General features: G+C 46.8%; 1 protein-coding gene across 9 annotated transcripts in view; it reads left to right on the top strand.

Annotated features, from left to right (window-relative positions):
• The window catches only part of PIGO (phosphatidylinositol glycan anchor biosynthesis class O), a 70,540-nt gene extending 58,383 nt beyond the window's left edge, over positions 1–12,157 (top strand). For 8 of the 9 annotated variants that reach the window (XM_033936256.1, XM_033936240.1, XM_033936265.1 and 5 more), the window contains 3 exons: positions 7,744–7,946; positions 8,998–9,068; positions 11,854–12,157. In XM_033936256.1, coding sequence (XP_033792147.1) covers positions 7,744–7,946; positions 8,998–9,068; positions 11,854–11,983 — 404 coding nt within the window. In that variant the 3' untranslated portion in view covers positions 11,984–12,157. Of the gene's footprint in view, positions 1–7,739; positions 7,947–8,997; positions 9,069–11,853 lie in introns of those variants that run through there. The other variant, XM_033936283.1, reaches the window with a different exon arrangement.
• Positions 12,158–17,601: the final 5,444 nt, after the last annotated feature.

The following is a 17,601-nucleotide window of genomic DNA, read 5'->3' as shown; positions in this document are numbered from 1 at the left end:
TTTGAGCAACCTCCTAAGGAATTCCTCAAGTTACCCGTACATGACATCCTACGGGAAACTTTTTATAAGAACTGGGAGAACCCCCTCACTGTCCCGGGGGCCCCTTGCAAATTGGATAGCTTGTATCGGGTCATTCCCTTCCCAGGGTTTGACAAGCCTCAATTGCCCCATGAATCTCTCCTGGTGGAGTCCACCTTAAAGAAAACTCAGGGCTCCAGTGTCTATGCCTCCACCCCTCCTGGCAGAGAGGGAAAAACTATGGATAAGTTTGGCAAGCGCCTTTTCCAGAATGCAATGCTGGCCAACAGGGCAAATAATTACACCTTTCACTTCTCCTTCTACATGAAGCATCTGGTGCAACAACTCTCCGCCTTACCAAAATACATCCCTGAACGTAAGGTACCTCTTTTTCAACAACAAATTTCCAGTCTGCTCCAACTCCGGAAATTCATGGTGTGCTCCATTTATGACTCATTTGAGCTGACCTCTCGAGCGTCTGCCATGGCTGTTGCCATGCGGCGTCTGGCCTGGTTGAGAGTTTCTGACCTCGACATTAACCACCAAGACCGCCTGGCTAATGCACCTTGTCTTGGTGATGAACTCTTCGGGGAGTCCCTGGACTCAACAACCCAAAAACTCTCGGCTCACGAGACCAGGTGGGACACCCTGGTGAAGCCTAAAAAGAAGACCCCGCCTGTTCGCCCCTACAGACAGCAGTCTTCCTACCAACGCAGGTTCTCGGCCAGACCTCTCATCCCGCCTCAACAGCAGCCTCACCGACCTCGTCAACAGCATCAAACTCAGGCTCGCTCACAGTCTCACCAACCTGCCAAGCCTCTTCCTCCGTCAAAACCTTCTCAGCCCTTTTGACTTTTTCCTCCAGGGCATAGCCAGTCTCCCACCATCATTGCCTCTTCCTCAACCTATCGGAGGTCGCCTCCAAATCTTTCTCAGCCGTTGGGAGGTCATCACATCAGACCAACGGGTCCTCAACATCATTCGCCACGGCTACTCTCAACTTCCAGACTCTTCCACCAGACAATCCTCCCGTAGAGTCTGCTTCTCACTCCTCCCAAACCCCCCTCCTCCTGAGGGAGGTCCAATCCCTCCTTCTTCTCAATGCCATCGAAGAGGTGCCTCCGGACCAAAGGGGTCAGGGATTCTACTCCCGCTACTTCCTGGTTCCCAAGAAGACAGGAGACCTCCGTCCCATCCTCGATCTCAGGGACCTCAACAAGTGTCTGGTCAAGGAGAAGTTCAGAATGCTCTCCTTTGCCACGCTTTACCCTCTTCTCTCTCAACACGACTGGCTATGTTCCCTGGACCTCAAAGAGGCCTACACTCACATCCCAATCAATCCGACTTCACGTCGCTACCTACGGTTTCAGATACAGCACCGTCACTATCAGTACAAAGTGCTACCCTTTGGCCTCGCATCATCACCCAGGGTGTTCACCAAGTGCCTTATTGTGGTGGCGGCCTTCCTCAGGTCTCACGACCTCCAGGTGTTCCACTACTTGGACGATTGGTTGGTGAAAGCGCCTACATCTCCGCTTGTGCTACAAGCCACTCATCACACCATCTCGCTCCTCCATCTACTGGGGTTCGAGATCAACTACCCCAAGTCGCACCTACTTCCCACACAGCGACTTCAATTCATTGGAGCACTTCTGGACACCACTCTGATGAGGGCGTTTCTTCCCGCCGACCGACAACGGACCCTGCTCCATCTCTGTCGTCAGGTGCTCCTTCATCACTCCGTCCCAGCTCGGCAGATGATGGTCCTCCTGGGCCACATGGCCTCGACGGTCCATGTGCTTCCTCTGGCGCGACTCCACCTCAGGACACCTCAATGGACTCTTGCCAACCAATGGTCACAGACCACGGATCTTCTTTCTCATCCCATCTCTGTGACATCGTCTCTTCAGCAATCTCTTCACTGGTGGTTGCACTCCTCAAATCTTTCCAGGGGTCTACTCTTTCATCTACCCCTTCACTCCATGATCATAACCACGGATGCCTCCCCCTATGCGTGGGGAGCTCACCTGGGGGATCTACGCACCCAGGGACTCTGGACCCCTCAGGAGCGTCAACATCACATCAATTTCCTAGAACTCAGAGCCATGTTCTATGCTCTCAAGGCCTTCCAGCACCTTCTCTACCCTCAGGTTCTTCTCCTGTGCACGGACAATCGAGTCGCCATGTACTACATAAACAAGCAAGGCGGCACTGGATCCCCCCTCCTCTGTCAGGAGGCCCTCCGAATATGGACCTGGGCCACGACCCACAGTCTCTTCCTCAAGGCTGTATACATCCAGGGCGAACAGAACTCCCTGGCCGACAATCTCAGCCGCATCCTTCAACCCCACGAGTGGACTCTGGACCCTCCAACACTCCACTCCATCTTTGCTCGCTGGGGCACTCCACAGGTGGACCTCTTTGCAGCTCCTCACAACCATCAGCTGCCCCAGTTCTGTTCCAGACTCTTCTCTCCTCATCGTCTGACCCCAGACGCATTCCTGCTCGACTGGACGGATCGGTTCCTCTATGCCTTTCCTCCTCTATCTCTGATGTTGCGGACGTTATCCAAACTCCGCAGGGACAGGGCCACCATGATTCTCATCGCCCCTCGGTGGCCTCGCCAACACTGGTTCTCCCTCCTGCTTCAGCTCAGCTCCAGGGAGCCCATTCCTCTTCCTGTGTTTCCTACTCTACTTAAGCAGCAGCATCAGTCTCTACTACATCCCAATCTGTCTTCGCTCCACCTGACAGCTTGGTTTCTCTCGGGCTAACCTCTTCAGAGAATCTGTCTCAGCCCGTCCGTCGCATTTTGGATGCATCTAGGAAACCGGCCACCCTCCAATGTTACCATCAGAAGTGGACCAGGTTCTCCTCTTGGTGTCTACCAATCAGGGGCGGGAAACTACGAGGTGACACCAGGAAATTCTTTTTCACTGAAAGAGTGGTTGATCGCTGGAATAGTCTTCCACTACAGGTGATTGAGGCCAGCAGCGTGCCTGATTTTAAGGCCAAATGGGATAGGCACATGGGATCTATTCACAGAGCAAAGGTAGGGGAGGGACATTAAGGTGGGCAGACTAGATGGGCCGTGGGCCCTTATCTGCCGTCTATTTCTATGTTTCTATGTTTACTGCGTCATCACGATCCCACCTCATTGGCGGTGGAAACTGTATTGGACTATTTGCTCTCTCTCTCCGACGCTGGCCTCAAGTCTACCTCGATCAGAGTCCACCTCAGTGCCATCACTGCGTTTCATGAGCCTATCCTCGGAAAACCGCTTACGGCTCATCCTTTGGTTTCCCGGTTCATGAAAGGCCTCTTCAATGTCAAACCACCTCTGAAGCCTCCTCCTGTCGTCTGGGACCTGAATGTGGTTTTATCAGCTCTCATGAAACCTCCTTTTGAGCCTCTTGCCACAACTTCGCTCAAACTTCTAACATGGAAGGTGCTTTTTCTCATTGCCATCACCTCTGCCAGGAGGGTTAGTGAGATGCATGCACTGGTTGCCGACCCTCCTTTCACTGTTTTTCACCATGACAAGGTGGTTCTGCGTACCCATACTAAATTCCTTCCCAAGGTGGTCTCGGACTTCCACCTCAACCAGTCCATTGTGTTGCCTGTCTTTTTCCCTAAGCCCCATTCTCATCCTGGGGAACAGGCGTTGCACACGCTGGACTGTAAGCGTGCCCTTGCATACTACCTTGACCGTACCAGGGCTCACCGCTCCTCACCTCAGCTCTTTCTGTCCTTCAACCCTAACCGTCTAGGTCGCCCTGTCTCTAAACGAACGCTTTCCAACTGGCTTGCTGCCTGCATTGCGTTCTGTTATGCTCGGGCCGGTCTCTCACTGGAAGGTGCTGTCACGGCCCACAGGGTCAGAGCTATGGCTGCTTCTGTGGCTTTCCTCCGTTCCACGCCCATCGAGGAAATCTGCAAGGCTGCCACTTGGTCCTCAGTTCACACGTTCACTACTCACTACTGTCTGGATGCCTTCTCCAGACAGGATGGACACTTCGGCCAATCTGTGTTACAAAATTTATTTTCCTAATGGCCAACCATCCCTCCTCCCTCTCTGTTAGCTTGGAGGTCACCCATGCGTTAAGAATATGCTGCCTGCTTGTCCTGGGATAAAGCACAGTTACTTACCGTAACAGGTGTTATCCAGGGACAGCAGGCAGATATTCTTAGGACCCGCCCTCCTCCCTGGGTTGGCTTCTTAGCTGGCTTATCTTAACTGGGGACCACGCTCTCCTCCGTCAAGCGGGAAGGCACCCGCGCATGCGCGGTGAGGTCAACTAGAACTTTCTAGTTAAAAGTGTCCGTACCGGGGCTCCATCGGTGACGTCACCCATGCGTTAAGAATATCTGCCTGCTGTTCCTGGATAACACTTGTTACGGTAAGTAACTGTGCTTTTGCAGAAAGGCTGGTGGATGCATGGAACAACCTCCCAGTGGAGATGGTGGAGACGAGGGCAGTCTCTGAGTTCAAGAAAGCGTGAGACACCTCAGAGGATGGAATTGTGCAGCTGTTACTGGAGATGGCCAAAAAAGGGGGTGAGAAGAAGGACTGCCACAGGGGTAGATGAGGACTCAACAGGGTGGGGGTTCAGCATGTTCCTGGATCAGGGAACCTAAACTAAAACAATAATAAGATCCAAAATAAAATGTAAATATGAAGCATAATATAAACTATACATCTTATTAGCACAGCAGTGTATAAAAATGCCTTTGTTTAGGCACATGCCAAAACATGGCCATGTCAGGTCACTGTTAATAAAAGTATTTATATCACATGGCTCCTGTGGAAATGCTCCTTACGTTGCCTTCGCTGTTCTTTCTCCCCTGGTGTTTGGTAGATTGTCTCTTTCTTCTTGTGAACTGTTGTCTGTGCTACTCATAGAAACATGATGGCAGATAAAGGCCAAATGGCCCCTCCAGTCTGCCCATCCGCAGTAACCATTATCTCTTCCTCTCTCTAAGAGATCCCATGTGCCTATCCCAAGCTCTCTTGAATGTCTTGTCAGTGACTGCTAGTTCAGCTTTCTTTTGTGAGCTGGATATAAGTGATGGTATAGAAACATGACAGCAGATTAGGCCAAATGGCCCATCCGGTCTGTCCTTCTGCAGCATCTACTATCTCCTCCTGTCCCAGGTTTTCTTGAATTAAGATATAGTTTTTGTCTTTACCACCTCAACTAGGAGGCTATTCCACATGTCCACCACCCTTTCTGTGAAAATGAAATTCCTTAGATTGTGTATAATTCTGGAGGCCGCACCTTCAAAAAGATATAAAAAGGATGGAGTCGGTCCAGAGGAAGGCTTCTAAAATGGTGTGTAGTCTTCATCATAAGGCCTATGGGGACAGGCTTAAAGATCTCTATCTGTATACTTTGGTGGAAAGGTGGGAAAGGGGAGAAACGATAGAGACGTTTAAATACCTATGTGGGGTAAAAGTGCATGAGTCGAGTCTCTTTTATTTGAAAGGAAGCTCTGGAATGAGGGCGTAGGATGAAGTTAAGAGGTGATAGGCTCAGGAGACTCCCGGAAGAGGTGGTAGAGACAGAGACTGTCTGAATTCAAGAAAACCTGGGAAAGGCACGTGGGATTTCTTAGAGAGAGGAAGAGATAATGGTTACTGCGGATGGGCAGACTAGATGGGCTGTTTGGCCTTTATCAGCCATCATGTTTGTATTACTTCTGAGCTATAACCTCTTAACTTCATTTTATGCCCTCTCATGCTAGAGTTTTCCTTCATTTGAAAAAGGGTCACCTCAAATAGAGCATATACTTGAGGAGGCAAGATGACGTCTTGAGCAGGACGTTGAGAGGAGCACTCCCATCTCGAAGGAAATATTTTCCTCTTTAAACTTTTGAAATACGATTTTCTCTATGCCTAAGAGAAGAGGGAAACCGATGGGTATCCCTCCACCTACCTCTGGCTCCTCGACACCGAGGCAGACTGTAATTACAGCATTTACAGTCCAACCTTCCATTTCGGGCGTTTCTGCTGCTGTGGGACGGGAATTCCACAGCTTAGACGGCGAGATGTCGCTCTCGTTGAGCCCACGAGGACCGCATTTCCCTCCCAAAACTGGAGAAACGTCGGCGGAGCAGAACTGGCAGGAGGGCTCCCCCAGCGTGTGGGGTGAGGCACGTTCTCTAGCCGCGATGGATCCGGAAGTGAATACAGCTACGTTGATCCCAGTGTTGGAGACGCAGCGTTTAGGGGGAGAGGAGCCGTTGGAAGCTAGCGGTGGCGAGGTTACAGGAGCCCAGAGTTTTTCTCTTGGTGCAGAAGCCATACAAAAGCCGGCTGATATCTCCCTCCTTAAACCGTTGGTGAGACCACAGGCTGTAACTCTGGACTCCATTTGGTCTGCGATTGAGAACCTTCACCTGGTATGCACTAACTTTGTTTCTATAACTCTAAATTCTACCTCCAGGATAAGTTCTTTAGAGACTATTACCCAACAACACCAAGTGGACTTAAAAAATTTAGAGAAAGTGACAACTGAGACTAGGAAATTAATTACCAAACAAACGACAGATAAAATGATGATTTTGAGGAAGATTGAAAACTTGGAAAACCAGCAGAAAAATTTGAATTTGAGGATTCTTAATTTTCTGGTTGCCAAGTTTATGCCACCTCAAGAACTGTTTAAGAACTTCATATTGAATGTTTTAAATATACCAGAAGTAAGTCTTCCCCCGATACAAAAAATTTATTATTTAAAACAATTGCAGAAGGAAAAAGCTGTAGTAGATGAAAATGTTCAATTAGATGTTTCTGCTATCCTGCAGTCCTCTGATATTGAAACTCAGGGGAGGGCAACATTATTGGTCTCGTTGGTATTTCTTCAAGATAAAGAGATGTTGTTTAAATTGTATTTTAATTTAAAACAGATTACCTATTTGGGGGAAAGGATATATATATTTCCTGATGTTTCGAGGTGGACACAATCCAGGAGGAAAGAATTCTTGCTTTATAGATCAAAGGTGATTGCTTTGGGGGCAGGTTTCCAGTTGAGATTTCCTTGTAAATGTTTTGTCTCCTATCAGGGGAGTAAATATATTTTCTTTGAACCTGCCCAATTAGGTTTTTTCCTGGAAGGTAAAGGAATCTCTACACAGCCCGAATGATACAGGTTACTTATGCGGTATCAATTTTTGGATAGGATAAGATCTTAATACTACTCTATTTTCTAATATTTTGATTTTCTTTTGTATATGTCCCCTTCCCCGAGGGGCTTTATTCATTTTGTCTCTTCTCCTCAGATTGTGGACTGTATTAGTTGAGTTGTTATAGTTGCTTTTTTTTTTAGTTCTTAGTTTGTATTATGATTAACTAAGAGAGTTTAATAATTCTGTATTGCCTTTAAACATCTTTGTATATAGGATGTATTAAAATTAATAAATAAATAATAAAAAAAAAGAAAAGGGTCACCTCCTGTACATTAATGCCACAGAGATTTCTAAGCATCTCTATCCTATCCTCTCTTCCAGAGTATACATATTGAGGTCTATAAATCTGTCCCCATACAGTTTGTGACAGAGACTACTGACCAGTTTTGTAGCCACCCTTCTTGACCAACTTCATCCTGTTTTATATCTTTTTGAAGGTGGCCAGAACAGTACAAGTATTGAGTTTGCACATAATCAAAGATCATGTTCAGGCTGTCCTCGACTTGGCAGTGACTCTGTTTATCTCTGCTCTCGAGGTAGTTGGCTGCCCTCTGCTGCTGTTCTGGCCATTCCTGGGTGAATCTTCAAGCTCCAGGAAGAGAAAGGTGAAGAAGGACTGGCGAGAAGGGGAGGCGGAGGGAGAGCTGCCTGTGATGGAGATGAGGCTGAGGGAATGCCCAGAAAAGTTCTCGGCCGCATTGCTTCAACTGGCACTCAAATACCTCTTTGTCCTGGGCATACAGGTACAGAAGTGTGGGGCAAGGCTGGTGTAATACAGGGCTGTTTAAATGCTGTCCTTGGCATCTGAAAGCTAGAAATACTAAAGAAAAGACAGGCAGCAAAACATTTCCAATCCATTACATTGATGTCTTCTATCCCGCCAATACCTTTCAGTTCTAGGCGGTTTACAACAAGAAATTAGCCTGGGCATTCCCAGGGAGATTACAAAGTTGATAGCTATAATATGTGTCGGGATCTGGGAAGGGTCAATACAGTTTGGTTAGATCATTTGACAAATTTCTTGAAGTTGCTCTTTCCTGAATGTTTTGTAGTTGGGCGTCGTGGTCAGCAGATTTGAGAGGTGGTGGTCTATTTTTGCTGCTCTGGTGGCTAGTAGACCATCATATATTTTTTTGCTCTCTTGACTGCTGAATCACACACTGGTTCTGTGCTTAGATTTCAGTAAAGATACCATTCCACACAGAAAGTTTACATAAATCCAAGAATCAAAGGGTAGGCTCCAGGCACGTTACTAAAAACCTTCTAAATCCTTGGAACGAATGCCATTTACTACTACTCCCTCCACCAAATTCTGACCTTGTAGAGTGCCTCAGAGATGGGTTCAATATCTTCATTGGTACTATTACAGGACGGGTTTGTGTCGTTGCAAGGGAGCAATCTAAAAAAACCAGGACTACAATAAAGTGCATAGACATGCATTTGCAACAGAGAAGTTCAAGGGAGCAGTGCAGCACAGGGGTTTGGATTTTACATTTCATTACTTGCTGTTTCCAAATCTGAGCTGAAGGTACAGTAGATATTTCCCTGTGGATGGACGCTTACAATTTAAGGACTATTTTACTAAGCATTTTTATCATAGATACAGCATAGAGAAACCCCTTTAGTACGCTTGTACTTGAGAGAGAAATGACTTGTCCAAGAGCACAAGAAGTGCCACTGGGAGAAAGGGGATTTGAACCCCAGCTTCCTTGGCTTCTAACTGTAATCAAACCATGGACTGCCGCTGCACAGAGGTTATGTGTCTTGCTAACATCAATCTCTTCTCCTTCCAAGCTCCTGGCCTGTGTTTTTGCTGCTCTTATCTTGAGGAGGCATCTTATGGTCTGGAAAGTCTTTGCACCAAAGTAAGTTGATATCATGGATTTCTCCATTGAGAGAGGCTGCCTAGGAACCTGCAATTTCACAGTGGGGGTGGGGCTAATGCTCTTAAACCTTCAGTTCCCCCTTCCTTTGTTCTTTCCCTTGAATGTTCTCTTTCTGTCTATCAATTGTAGTTCCAACCCTTCTTCCCTTTTGTTCCGGTTCGTCAATGTCTTTATAAATTGTCATTTACCCTGGTTTGTCTTTGTTCATATTGTATTTTAATTGGTGCATTGTTTTGGCATTTTTTGTACACCGCTTAGAAGGCTTGATTAGGCGGTATAAGAAATTTTAAATAAACTTGAAACTTCTGCTGCTCCGGTTAATATGATGATAAGTTTATAAGTGACCTGAGTGTTTGCAACAGTGTTTTACAGATATACCACCTAATACAGCCAGGATTCTAAACTTGGCTCAATGGGGTCTCGGAAAACATAGCATCTTTTATATGATTATATGAGGTGTAACAATTAAGTTCACAAACTCATCCTAGAAAAAGTGCTACCTACCTCAAGTACTCCCCTTTAGGAAGCTATGCACCCTTCAAAGCAATTTTGGAACTCTTTTTCTGGAATGCTTATCAGAGCTGTCGACATATTACCTTGATGTCTTGAATGTCATCAAAATGTCTTCCTTTCAATATTGCGTTTATTTTCGGGTAAAGAAAAAAGTCATTGGGGGCCAAATCAGGTGAGTAGGGAGGGTGTTCCAAAACAGTTACAGTGGTACCTTGGATTACGAGCATAATCTGTTCCAGGAGCATGCTCATAATCCAAAATGCTTGAAACTCGCTTTGATAGGTTCCCACCCTCCCCCCCCCGAGGCCAGCAGCGCTGCTCCCGCCCCCACGAGAATCGGCATTGCTCCCCCCCGAAGGCCCCCCTGCCGCCATCAGGCACCCCCCCGGCCGCGACCTGAGGTCCCCCCAACCCACCCGAACCCTCTTCTTACTTTGACGTACGCATGCTCAAGGCCTGAGAGTTCACGTCGAACGTCCAACGTGAACTCTCAGGCCTTGAGCATGCGCACATGCTCAAGGCCCAGCACCGGAGACAGATCTTCGGGCACCGGCACAGCACAGGACATGCTGGTGCCGGTGCGGAGGCTACATCAAAGTAAGAAGAGGGTTCGGGTGGGTTGGGGGGACCTCAGGTCGCGGCGGGGGGGTGCCCGATGGTGGCGGGGGGGTGCCGGATTGTGGGGGGGGAGAGTGCCGGTTCGCAGGGGGGGCGCTCACAAATCGAGGCGCGCTCGGTTTATGAGGCACCAAGTTTGCAAATGTTTTGCTCGTCTTGCAAAACACTCGCAAACCGGTGCACTCGTAAACCGAGGTACCACTGTATTTGTTTTCGGCTAAAAACTCTTACAGTGCCAAGTGAGTTGGTGCACTGTCATGATGCAAGAGCCACGAGGGACCAATTTTGCACACACCTTTCTCATGCCCACATTTTCAGGTAAGATTTCTCTATCGATGTTTAATTGGTCTGCTATGCTCACGGTCAGCTGACAATTTTGATACACAATTTGACGAGTTTTTGCAACGTTTTCATTACTTCTGCTTGTAACTGGCCACCTTGACCTCTCTTCATCAGTGACACTCTCTCTCCCCTCAGAAAAACATTTCATCCATTTGTACCCTGCTGTTTGCTTCATGGCATTATCCCCATAAACTTGGACTAACATGTCCCTGCTTTCACTTCCACTCTTGCCAAGTTTAACAAGAAATATAATGTTTGTTCGTTGCTCTAATTCAAGCTCTGCCATTCCCACGATGGCACCCAAAAACAAGCAACAACAATAATGAACGCCTCAGCATGACACCGCCACACATCAACACAAACGCAGCTGTGAGACACTGATATACCAAGGCTATGAAACCTTACCAAGCTGTTTGTACAGTGCTGCCAACATAAGCGCACGATGGTAATTTCATGAACGTAATTGTCCTACCTCATATAGCTAGGTTTTCCTGAGGCAGGGCAGAATTCGCATATCCCTTGTACCCCTTTTTTCATAGGCTCTGACTTGGAGCTTATGCGACTTCATATAGGAGCTTCCATTTAGAATGTTTTATAAAGTCACGCAAGTGCATGTGTTATCTTTATACAGTAATATCAGGTACAACATATGGGCCTTCACTACCGAGGTACCCGGACACAGAACTAGCTTCCCTGTGGGTTTGGGCTGAGAGAATATGGTATTTTTAAATTACTAAATGGTGTCCATAGTTGTCCTCTCTCCTCTAGTGATGATAGAGCAGTGTCTCACAAATTTTGTCAAGCCGTGGCACACTAAACGTAGTAGTTGTGGCTCCCAGAAGTGCGATGATGTCATACACATGTGTGACATCATCTTGTCAACATCCGCACAAGGGCCCTAAGCCAGCGGGGGGGAGGGGGTGTTGGAAGGGAAGACGTAGGAAGAGGAGAGGCGCTGATGCTGGCTGATTGCCTATAGGATGTGCCTCTTGCCGCGATAGGCAAGTCCTGTAGGCACTCAGCTGGCACCTCTCCTCCCTCCCTCCAGCATCTCACGGTACACCTGAAATCACGGGTGTCACACAGTTTGCGATACACTCTGAATAGTAGGATGAGCCATAGCAGCTGAAGTGAAGCTGTTTAAGATTGAGATATGGATCAGTAGAAGTGGCAGAACACGCAGGAGTAGAAGGAGTGAGGTGATAGGCCTTAGAGAGGAGCATAAGTAGGGCAAATGTGTTGAACTTCTGTATTCCTGACCTTCTCATTTGATGTGTCTGGATTGCTGCAGGTTCCTTTTTGAGGCCCTGGGCTTTGTGGTGAGCAGCAGTTCACTTCTGGTCGGAATTGCCTTAGTGATGCGTGTGGACTGTGCGGTCAGTACCTGGTTCAAGAAGCTTATCCTTTCACGATCCAGGTAGCAGCAGCAGAAGGCCCTGGCTACTGAAAATGGATTCTTCAGCATGCACAGTAGCTGAAGCAAATCTATGCAATTTCTCGTCCTTGGAGGACCAAGAGAGACAATGGGAGTGACTGGAAAAAGCAACCACTGTCTTTGATCCAAAGATCTGAGCCTTGCATATATTTTTATACTGCATATAGAAGAATAATTACATGCAGTAATTCTCTGTTACCTAGATTCCTCCTTCTCCTCACTCCCAGTAAAATAGCAACACTCTAAGACCAACTGACCAAGTGCTCCAAAGAACTCAAGGAATGTTCAACTGTAGCAGGAACTATGAATAGTCACTTCAGCAAGCTCATGTAGATCAAATCCCAACCAAGGAGTGGTTACGGAGAGGAGAACGTAAGCCTAAAGGTGAAAGAGTGATCATTGTACCATCTGGGTCAAAGTCATGGCAAATCAGACCTATCTTATTGCAGGCTGTGATATGCTGCCGACAGCAGAGCTGGATGTAGAAAGGCACAAGCAGGTGGCACCTATCTTCTGGAAACTGTAGAAACAATGCTGTACCTGGAAAACACTACACTCCCGAGGAGTTGCCAGATTTTGTCCTCAAAAAAAAGAGGATATATGGCTATGCCCTGTCCCGTTCTGCCCCCCAGCTCCACACAAGCCCACCTCTTTGGGGCCACATCTGGAGGGCATCTGCGTATGCACAGAATGCCTTCCGGACATGGCCCCGAGCTCATTGGTTTTCAAAACCCAGACAAAGAGTCAGGTTTTGAAAACCTATCCGGACGCCTGGTAACCCCAGGTTCCCATCTCTGAAGGAACCACATTAAATGAAGACGTTCTGAGTGCCTGGGCCCTTCCCACTCCAACTGAGAAAAATTCAGTGCATGGTGGTAAAGAAGGAAAATAGATGCGAGAGAGAAAAATCATAAGAGATTCAGGCAGTGACCAAGCTCAATCAAATAGCCATAAGTCTCGAAGAGTTAGGAGTACAGGCAGTCCCCGGTTTAAGAACGCTCAGCTTACTTCAAACTCAAACTTACGAACCAGAGTACTGCCTCCCTTCTTGTGCAATACGCCCCCTTCTTCCTCCCTTCCTGTCCAAACACGATCCTCCTCTTCCCTTCCGTGTCCCTCATCGTTCTCCTCTGTTCCACATCCCAAATTCGTGCCTCCTGTAGGTGTTTACCTCTGGCCAGCTCCCTCCTCCCAGCCCACTTCTCCTGACAAAGCCGCAAGTGGCGGCTCCTGCATGTGGTCCCCTGGTCTTTGCAAAGCTACAATCGGTGGCTCGTGCATGTGGCCCACTGACCCGGAAGCCTTTCCTCTGATGCAGACATCAGAGGGAAGGCTTCCAGGGTCAGTGGGCCACATGCAGAGCCACTGATTGCGGCTTTGTGAAGACCAGGGACCCACGTACAGGACATGCTGCTTGTGGCTTTGCTAAGAGAAGTGTGGCTGGGAGAAGAGAGCCGGCCTGTGGAGGTAAATGTGGGAGGCATGAATTTGGGATGTGGAATGGAGGGGGATGATGAGACATGGACGGGAGGAGGAGGGCACATTGGGCCAGGGAGGGAGGAAGAGGGACTGTGTTGGTATAGAGAGAAGCAGGGTTGGATAGAGCAAAAGAAGGAAGGAAGGGGGCAAAAACATCAAAAGATGGAAGAAAGGAGGGAGGGAGCATGAACATGGGACACAGAATGAAGTGAGAGGGGGGAGCATGAACTTGGGACATAGGATGGAAGAATTGAGGGAAAGAGGTGGGGAGGGAATGGAAAAGGAGCATTGTTGGCCATGGGAGTCTGAGTGAGAGGGAAAGAGGTGAATTGTTGGGCATAGGGAGGGAGAGAGACATATTGGACATGGTGCTGAGAGGCGTGAGGTACAGATGCATGGGGAAGAGAGAGGGAGAAATGTTGGATGTGGTGGAGGGGGAACAGTGGGATGGACGAAGAAGTGTTACCTATCTTTTCTTTCTCTTTAAACTATAGTACTTTATTTTGAGGACTGTTTCTTTAATGTTTTTATAGACTGTGTCAACTTAAGAACGGTTTAAAAAACGGAACTGGTTCTTAACCTGGGGACTGCCTGTATACTTGCAGTGTGTTTTTACCTAGGTTTTGCTGCTCCCTGGCCTATTTAGGACCTGACTTACCTTTAGGTTTTCCTACTGGGAGCATTCATTGTATGCTAAAGTAACATACACAGCTCCTGTACTTCCTACTAACCCTGGGCTTCCAAACCTATCTTAGGGAGCCCACAGTCGAGCAGGGTTCTGGGGTGACCATAATAAATATCCATGAGTCAAGTTGCACAAATTGGAAACCAATGCTATGCGTATCCTGAAAACCCAGCTGGCTGTGAGGTCTCCACGAGTGGTTTGGGAAGTTCTGCCCTAACCAAAAGCCGTTCTGCCTTCACAGCTCTGCTCCTGCTAGCAAGAGAAGGGATCTCTCTTTAAGTAAAGCTTACTGTCTGACCAAGGTTGGAGGTACTGTATAAGAAACTGGCCAGTATTATCACAGGTACAGTTAAATGAATGTAGCTTAGTGTTGCATAGGTTCCTGACTTTGTTAGAGGTCCCGGATGCATCTTTGCTTGTATTTGAGGGAGATTGTGGCAGCTCTACACCAAGTAACTTGATGGCGGTGTCCATGGGTGAGCCAGTTGTTTTCCTTGCTTTGCTGGGTTTTTACTCTCTAGATTACATGTGATGCATCCTGTTCATTATTTATTTAAACAACATTATAATGCAACCTTACAAAATAATCTTGCTCAGGAAACAATAAATTGCAATTCAGCTCCAAGTTCCAGGGAAACAAAATACCAGAAAATTGCTTAATGTAATTAACATTAGATCACAAAGCTAGAGAAGGAGGGAGAGAAAACTGAGGGGGGGGGACGACTACAAGTCTAACCAGGCTTAATGAAAGAAGCCAGCACGTCTCTTATTTCTCAATGGCAGAATGAGCAGAGGAAATTACATTACATTACTGGGGACCATTATTAAATTATTATAATAAATAATTAGTATTTTTCCCCGATTAATATATATGTATGGTGGGAGGGAGGGTGGGTTTAATTTTCAAAGATGATTAAAAATGATTGATATAGTTATTATATTATGTGATAATTATTTATAAATATGTTTTAGAGGGGTGGGTGGAGGGTAAATTCTTATTGTGTGAAAATTACAGAATTTCAAGTGAAATTGTATATTAATGAATGGATTTGTTGTACACTTGTAAGATTTAAAATGAATAAAGAAATATAAAAAAAAAAACAATTTACTTATATACCACAGGACTGTGAAGTTCTATGTGGTTTCCAAAAGAAGTTGAACAATGAGATGAATTAACTTTATTACCTAAATAGACTGTAAACAAATAAATTTTTAGATGCCTCTGAAAATCCAAGTAATTAAGGTGTTTAAATCTTTATCCCAGGATGCTGCCTGATAGGACAGAAGGCGATGGTAGTACTTTTTGAATTTGCATCCTCTTATGGGAAAATAAAATTGACATGTGAATGTTTAGTATATTTAGTACTAGCGAATGAGTAAGTTAATTGGGAGAAAGGCCAAACAGGATTTTGTAACAAAACATCCAAACTTAAACTTAATCTGAGCCTCTACTGGCAAACAATGAAGTACGTGAAAGAGACAGTGAAGTCATCATAATTCTTTGGGCTGAAAATCAGCCTAACTACATAATTCATTCTATCAAAGTTGATCAAATATTTACAGAGCTAACAAAGGAAATAAGAAGCCCCTAAACTAGGAACTTCTTTTATATACAGTGGAACCTTGGTTTACGAGCATAATTCATTCCAAAAGCATGCTCGTAAACCAAAAAGCAGTTACTTACCGTAACAGGTGTTATCCAGGGACAGCAGGCAGATATTCTTGACTGATGGGTGACGGCACCGACGGAGCCCCAGTACGGACAATTTTAGAGTGATTGCACTCTAAGAACTTGGAAAGTTCTAGCAGGCCGCACCGCGCACACGCGAGTGCCTTCCCGCCCGACGGAGGCGTGCGGTCCCCAGTTAAGATAAGCCAGCTAAGAAGCCAACCCGGGGAGGTGGGTGGGACGCAAGAATATCTGCCTGCTGTCCCTGGATAACACATGTTACGGTAAGTGTGCTTTATCTCAGGACAAGCAGGCAGCATATTCTTGACTGATGGGTGACCTCCAAGCTAACAAAAAGAGGGATGGAGGGAAGGTTGGCCATTAGGAAAATAAATGTTGCAAAACAGACTGGCCGAAGTGTCCATCCCGTCTGGAGAAAGCATCCAGACAATAATGAGATGTAAAAGTATGAACTGAGGAGCAAGTAGCAGCCTTGCAGATTTCCTCAATAGGAGTCGAACGGAGGAAAGCTACAGATGCTGTCATAGCTCGAACTCTATGGGCCGTGACAGAACCTTCCAGTGTTTAGAAACGGAATGTCCCAATTTATTTGGATCAAAGGACAGAAAGAGTTGGGGAGTTGATCTGTGGGGCTTAGTACGCTCTCCACCTTGTCATGATGAAAGACTGTGAAAGGTGGATCAGCAACTAGTGCATGCAACTCACTGACCCTCCTGGCAGAGGTGAGGGCAATAAGGAAGACCACTTTCCAAGTGAGAAACTTGAAAGGAGCTGTAGGTTCAAACGGAGGCTTCATTAAGGCGGAAAGAACCAAATTGAGATCCCAGACTACAGGAGGGGGCTTAAGAGGTGGTTTCACATTGAAAAGGCCCCGCATGAATCTGGAAACCAAAGGATGAGCTGAGAGAAGTTTCCCATGAACTGGCTCATGAAAAGCAGCAATAGCACTGAGGTGGACTCTGATGGAAGTAGACTTGAGACCAGAGTCAGACAAAGAAAGAAGATAATCTAACAAGGTCTCCACTGCAAGCAAAGTGGGATCATGATGATGAAGAAGACACCAGGAAGAGAACTGGGTCCACTTCTGTTGGTAGCATTGAAGAGTGGCTGGTTTCCTGGAAGCATCCAGAATAGAACGAACGGGCTGAGACAGAAGAGAATAAGCTGAGGTCAGCCCGAGAGATACCAAGCTGTCAGAGACTGTAGGTTGGGATGCAGAAGTGTCTGCTGATGCTGGGTAAGCAGAGAAGGAAACAGTGGAAGAAGAATGGGCTCCCTGGAACTGAGTTGAAGTAGAAGGGAGAACCAATGTTGTCTGGGCCACCGTGGGGCGATGAGAATCATGGTGGCTTGTTTCCTCTTGAGCTTGAATAGGGTTCGTAACATGAGAGGCAGAGGATGGAAAGCATACAGGAACAGATTGGACCAATCCAGGAGAAATGCATCCGCTGCCAGATGGTGAGGAGAGAAGAGTCTGGAGCAGAAGAGGGGCAGCTGGTGATTGAGAGGAGCTGCAAAGAGGTCTATCTGAGGAGTGCCCCATTGAGCGAAAATGGACTGGAGAGTCAAAAGATCGAGAGTCCATTCGTGGGGTTGGAGAATTCTGCTGAGATTGTCCGCTAAGGAATTCTGCTCTCCTTGAATGTAGATAGCCTTCAGGAATAATTGGTGATCTGTCGCCCAAGACCAAATCTTTTGGGCTTCCTGACACAAGAGGCGAGAGCCTGTCCCACCCTGTTTGTTGATGTAG

This window comes from Geotrypetes seraphini, chromosome 1 (assembly GCF_902459505.1).
Source record: "Geotrypetes seraphini chromosome 1, aGeoSer1.1, whole genome shotgun sequence".
NCBI classification, from domain to species: Eukaryota; Metazoa; Chordata; class Amphibia; order Gymnophiona; family Dermophiidae; genus Geotrypetes; species Geotrypetes seraphini.
The sequence above is the reverse complement of the archived record's forward strand: the minus strand, read 5'-3'. Positions and strand labels throughout refer to the sequence as shown.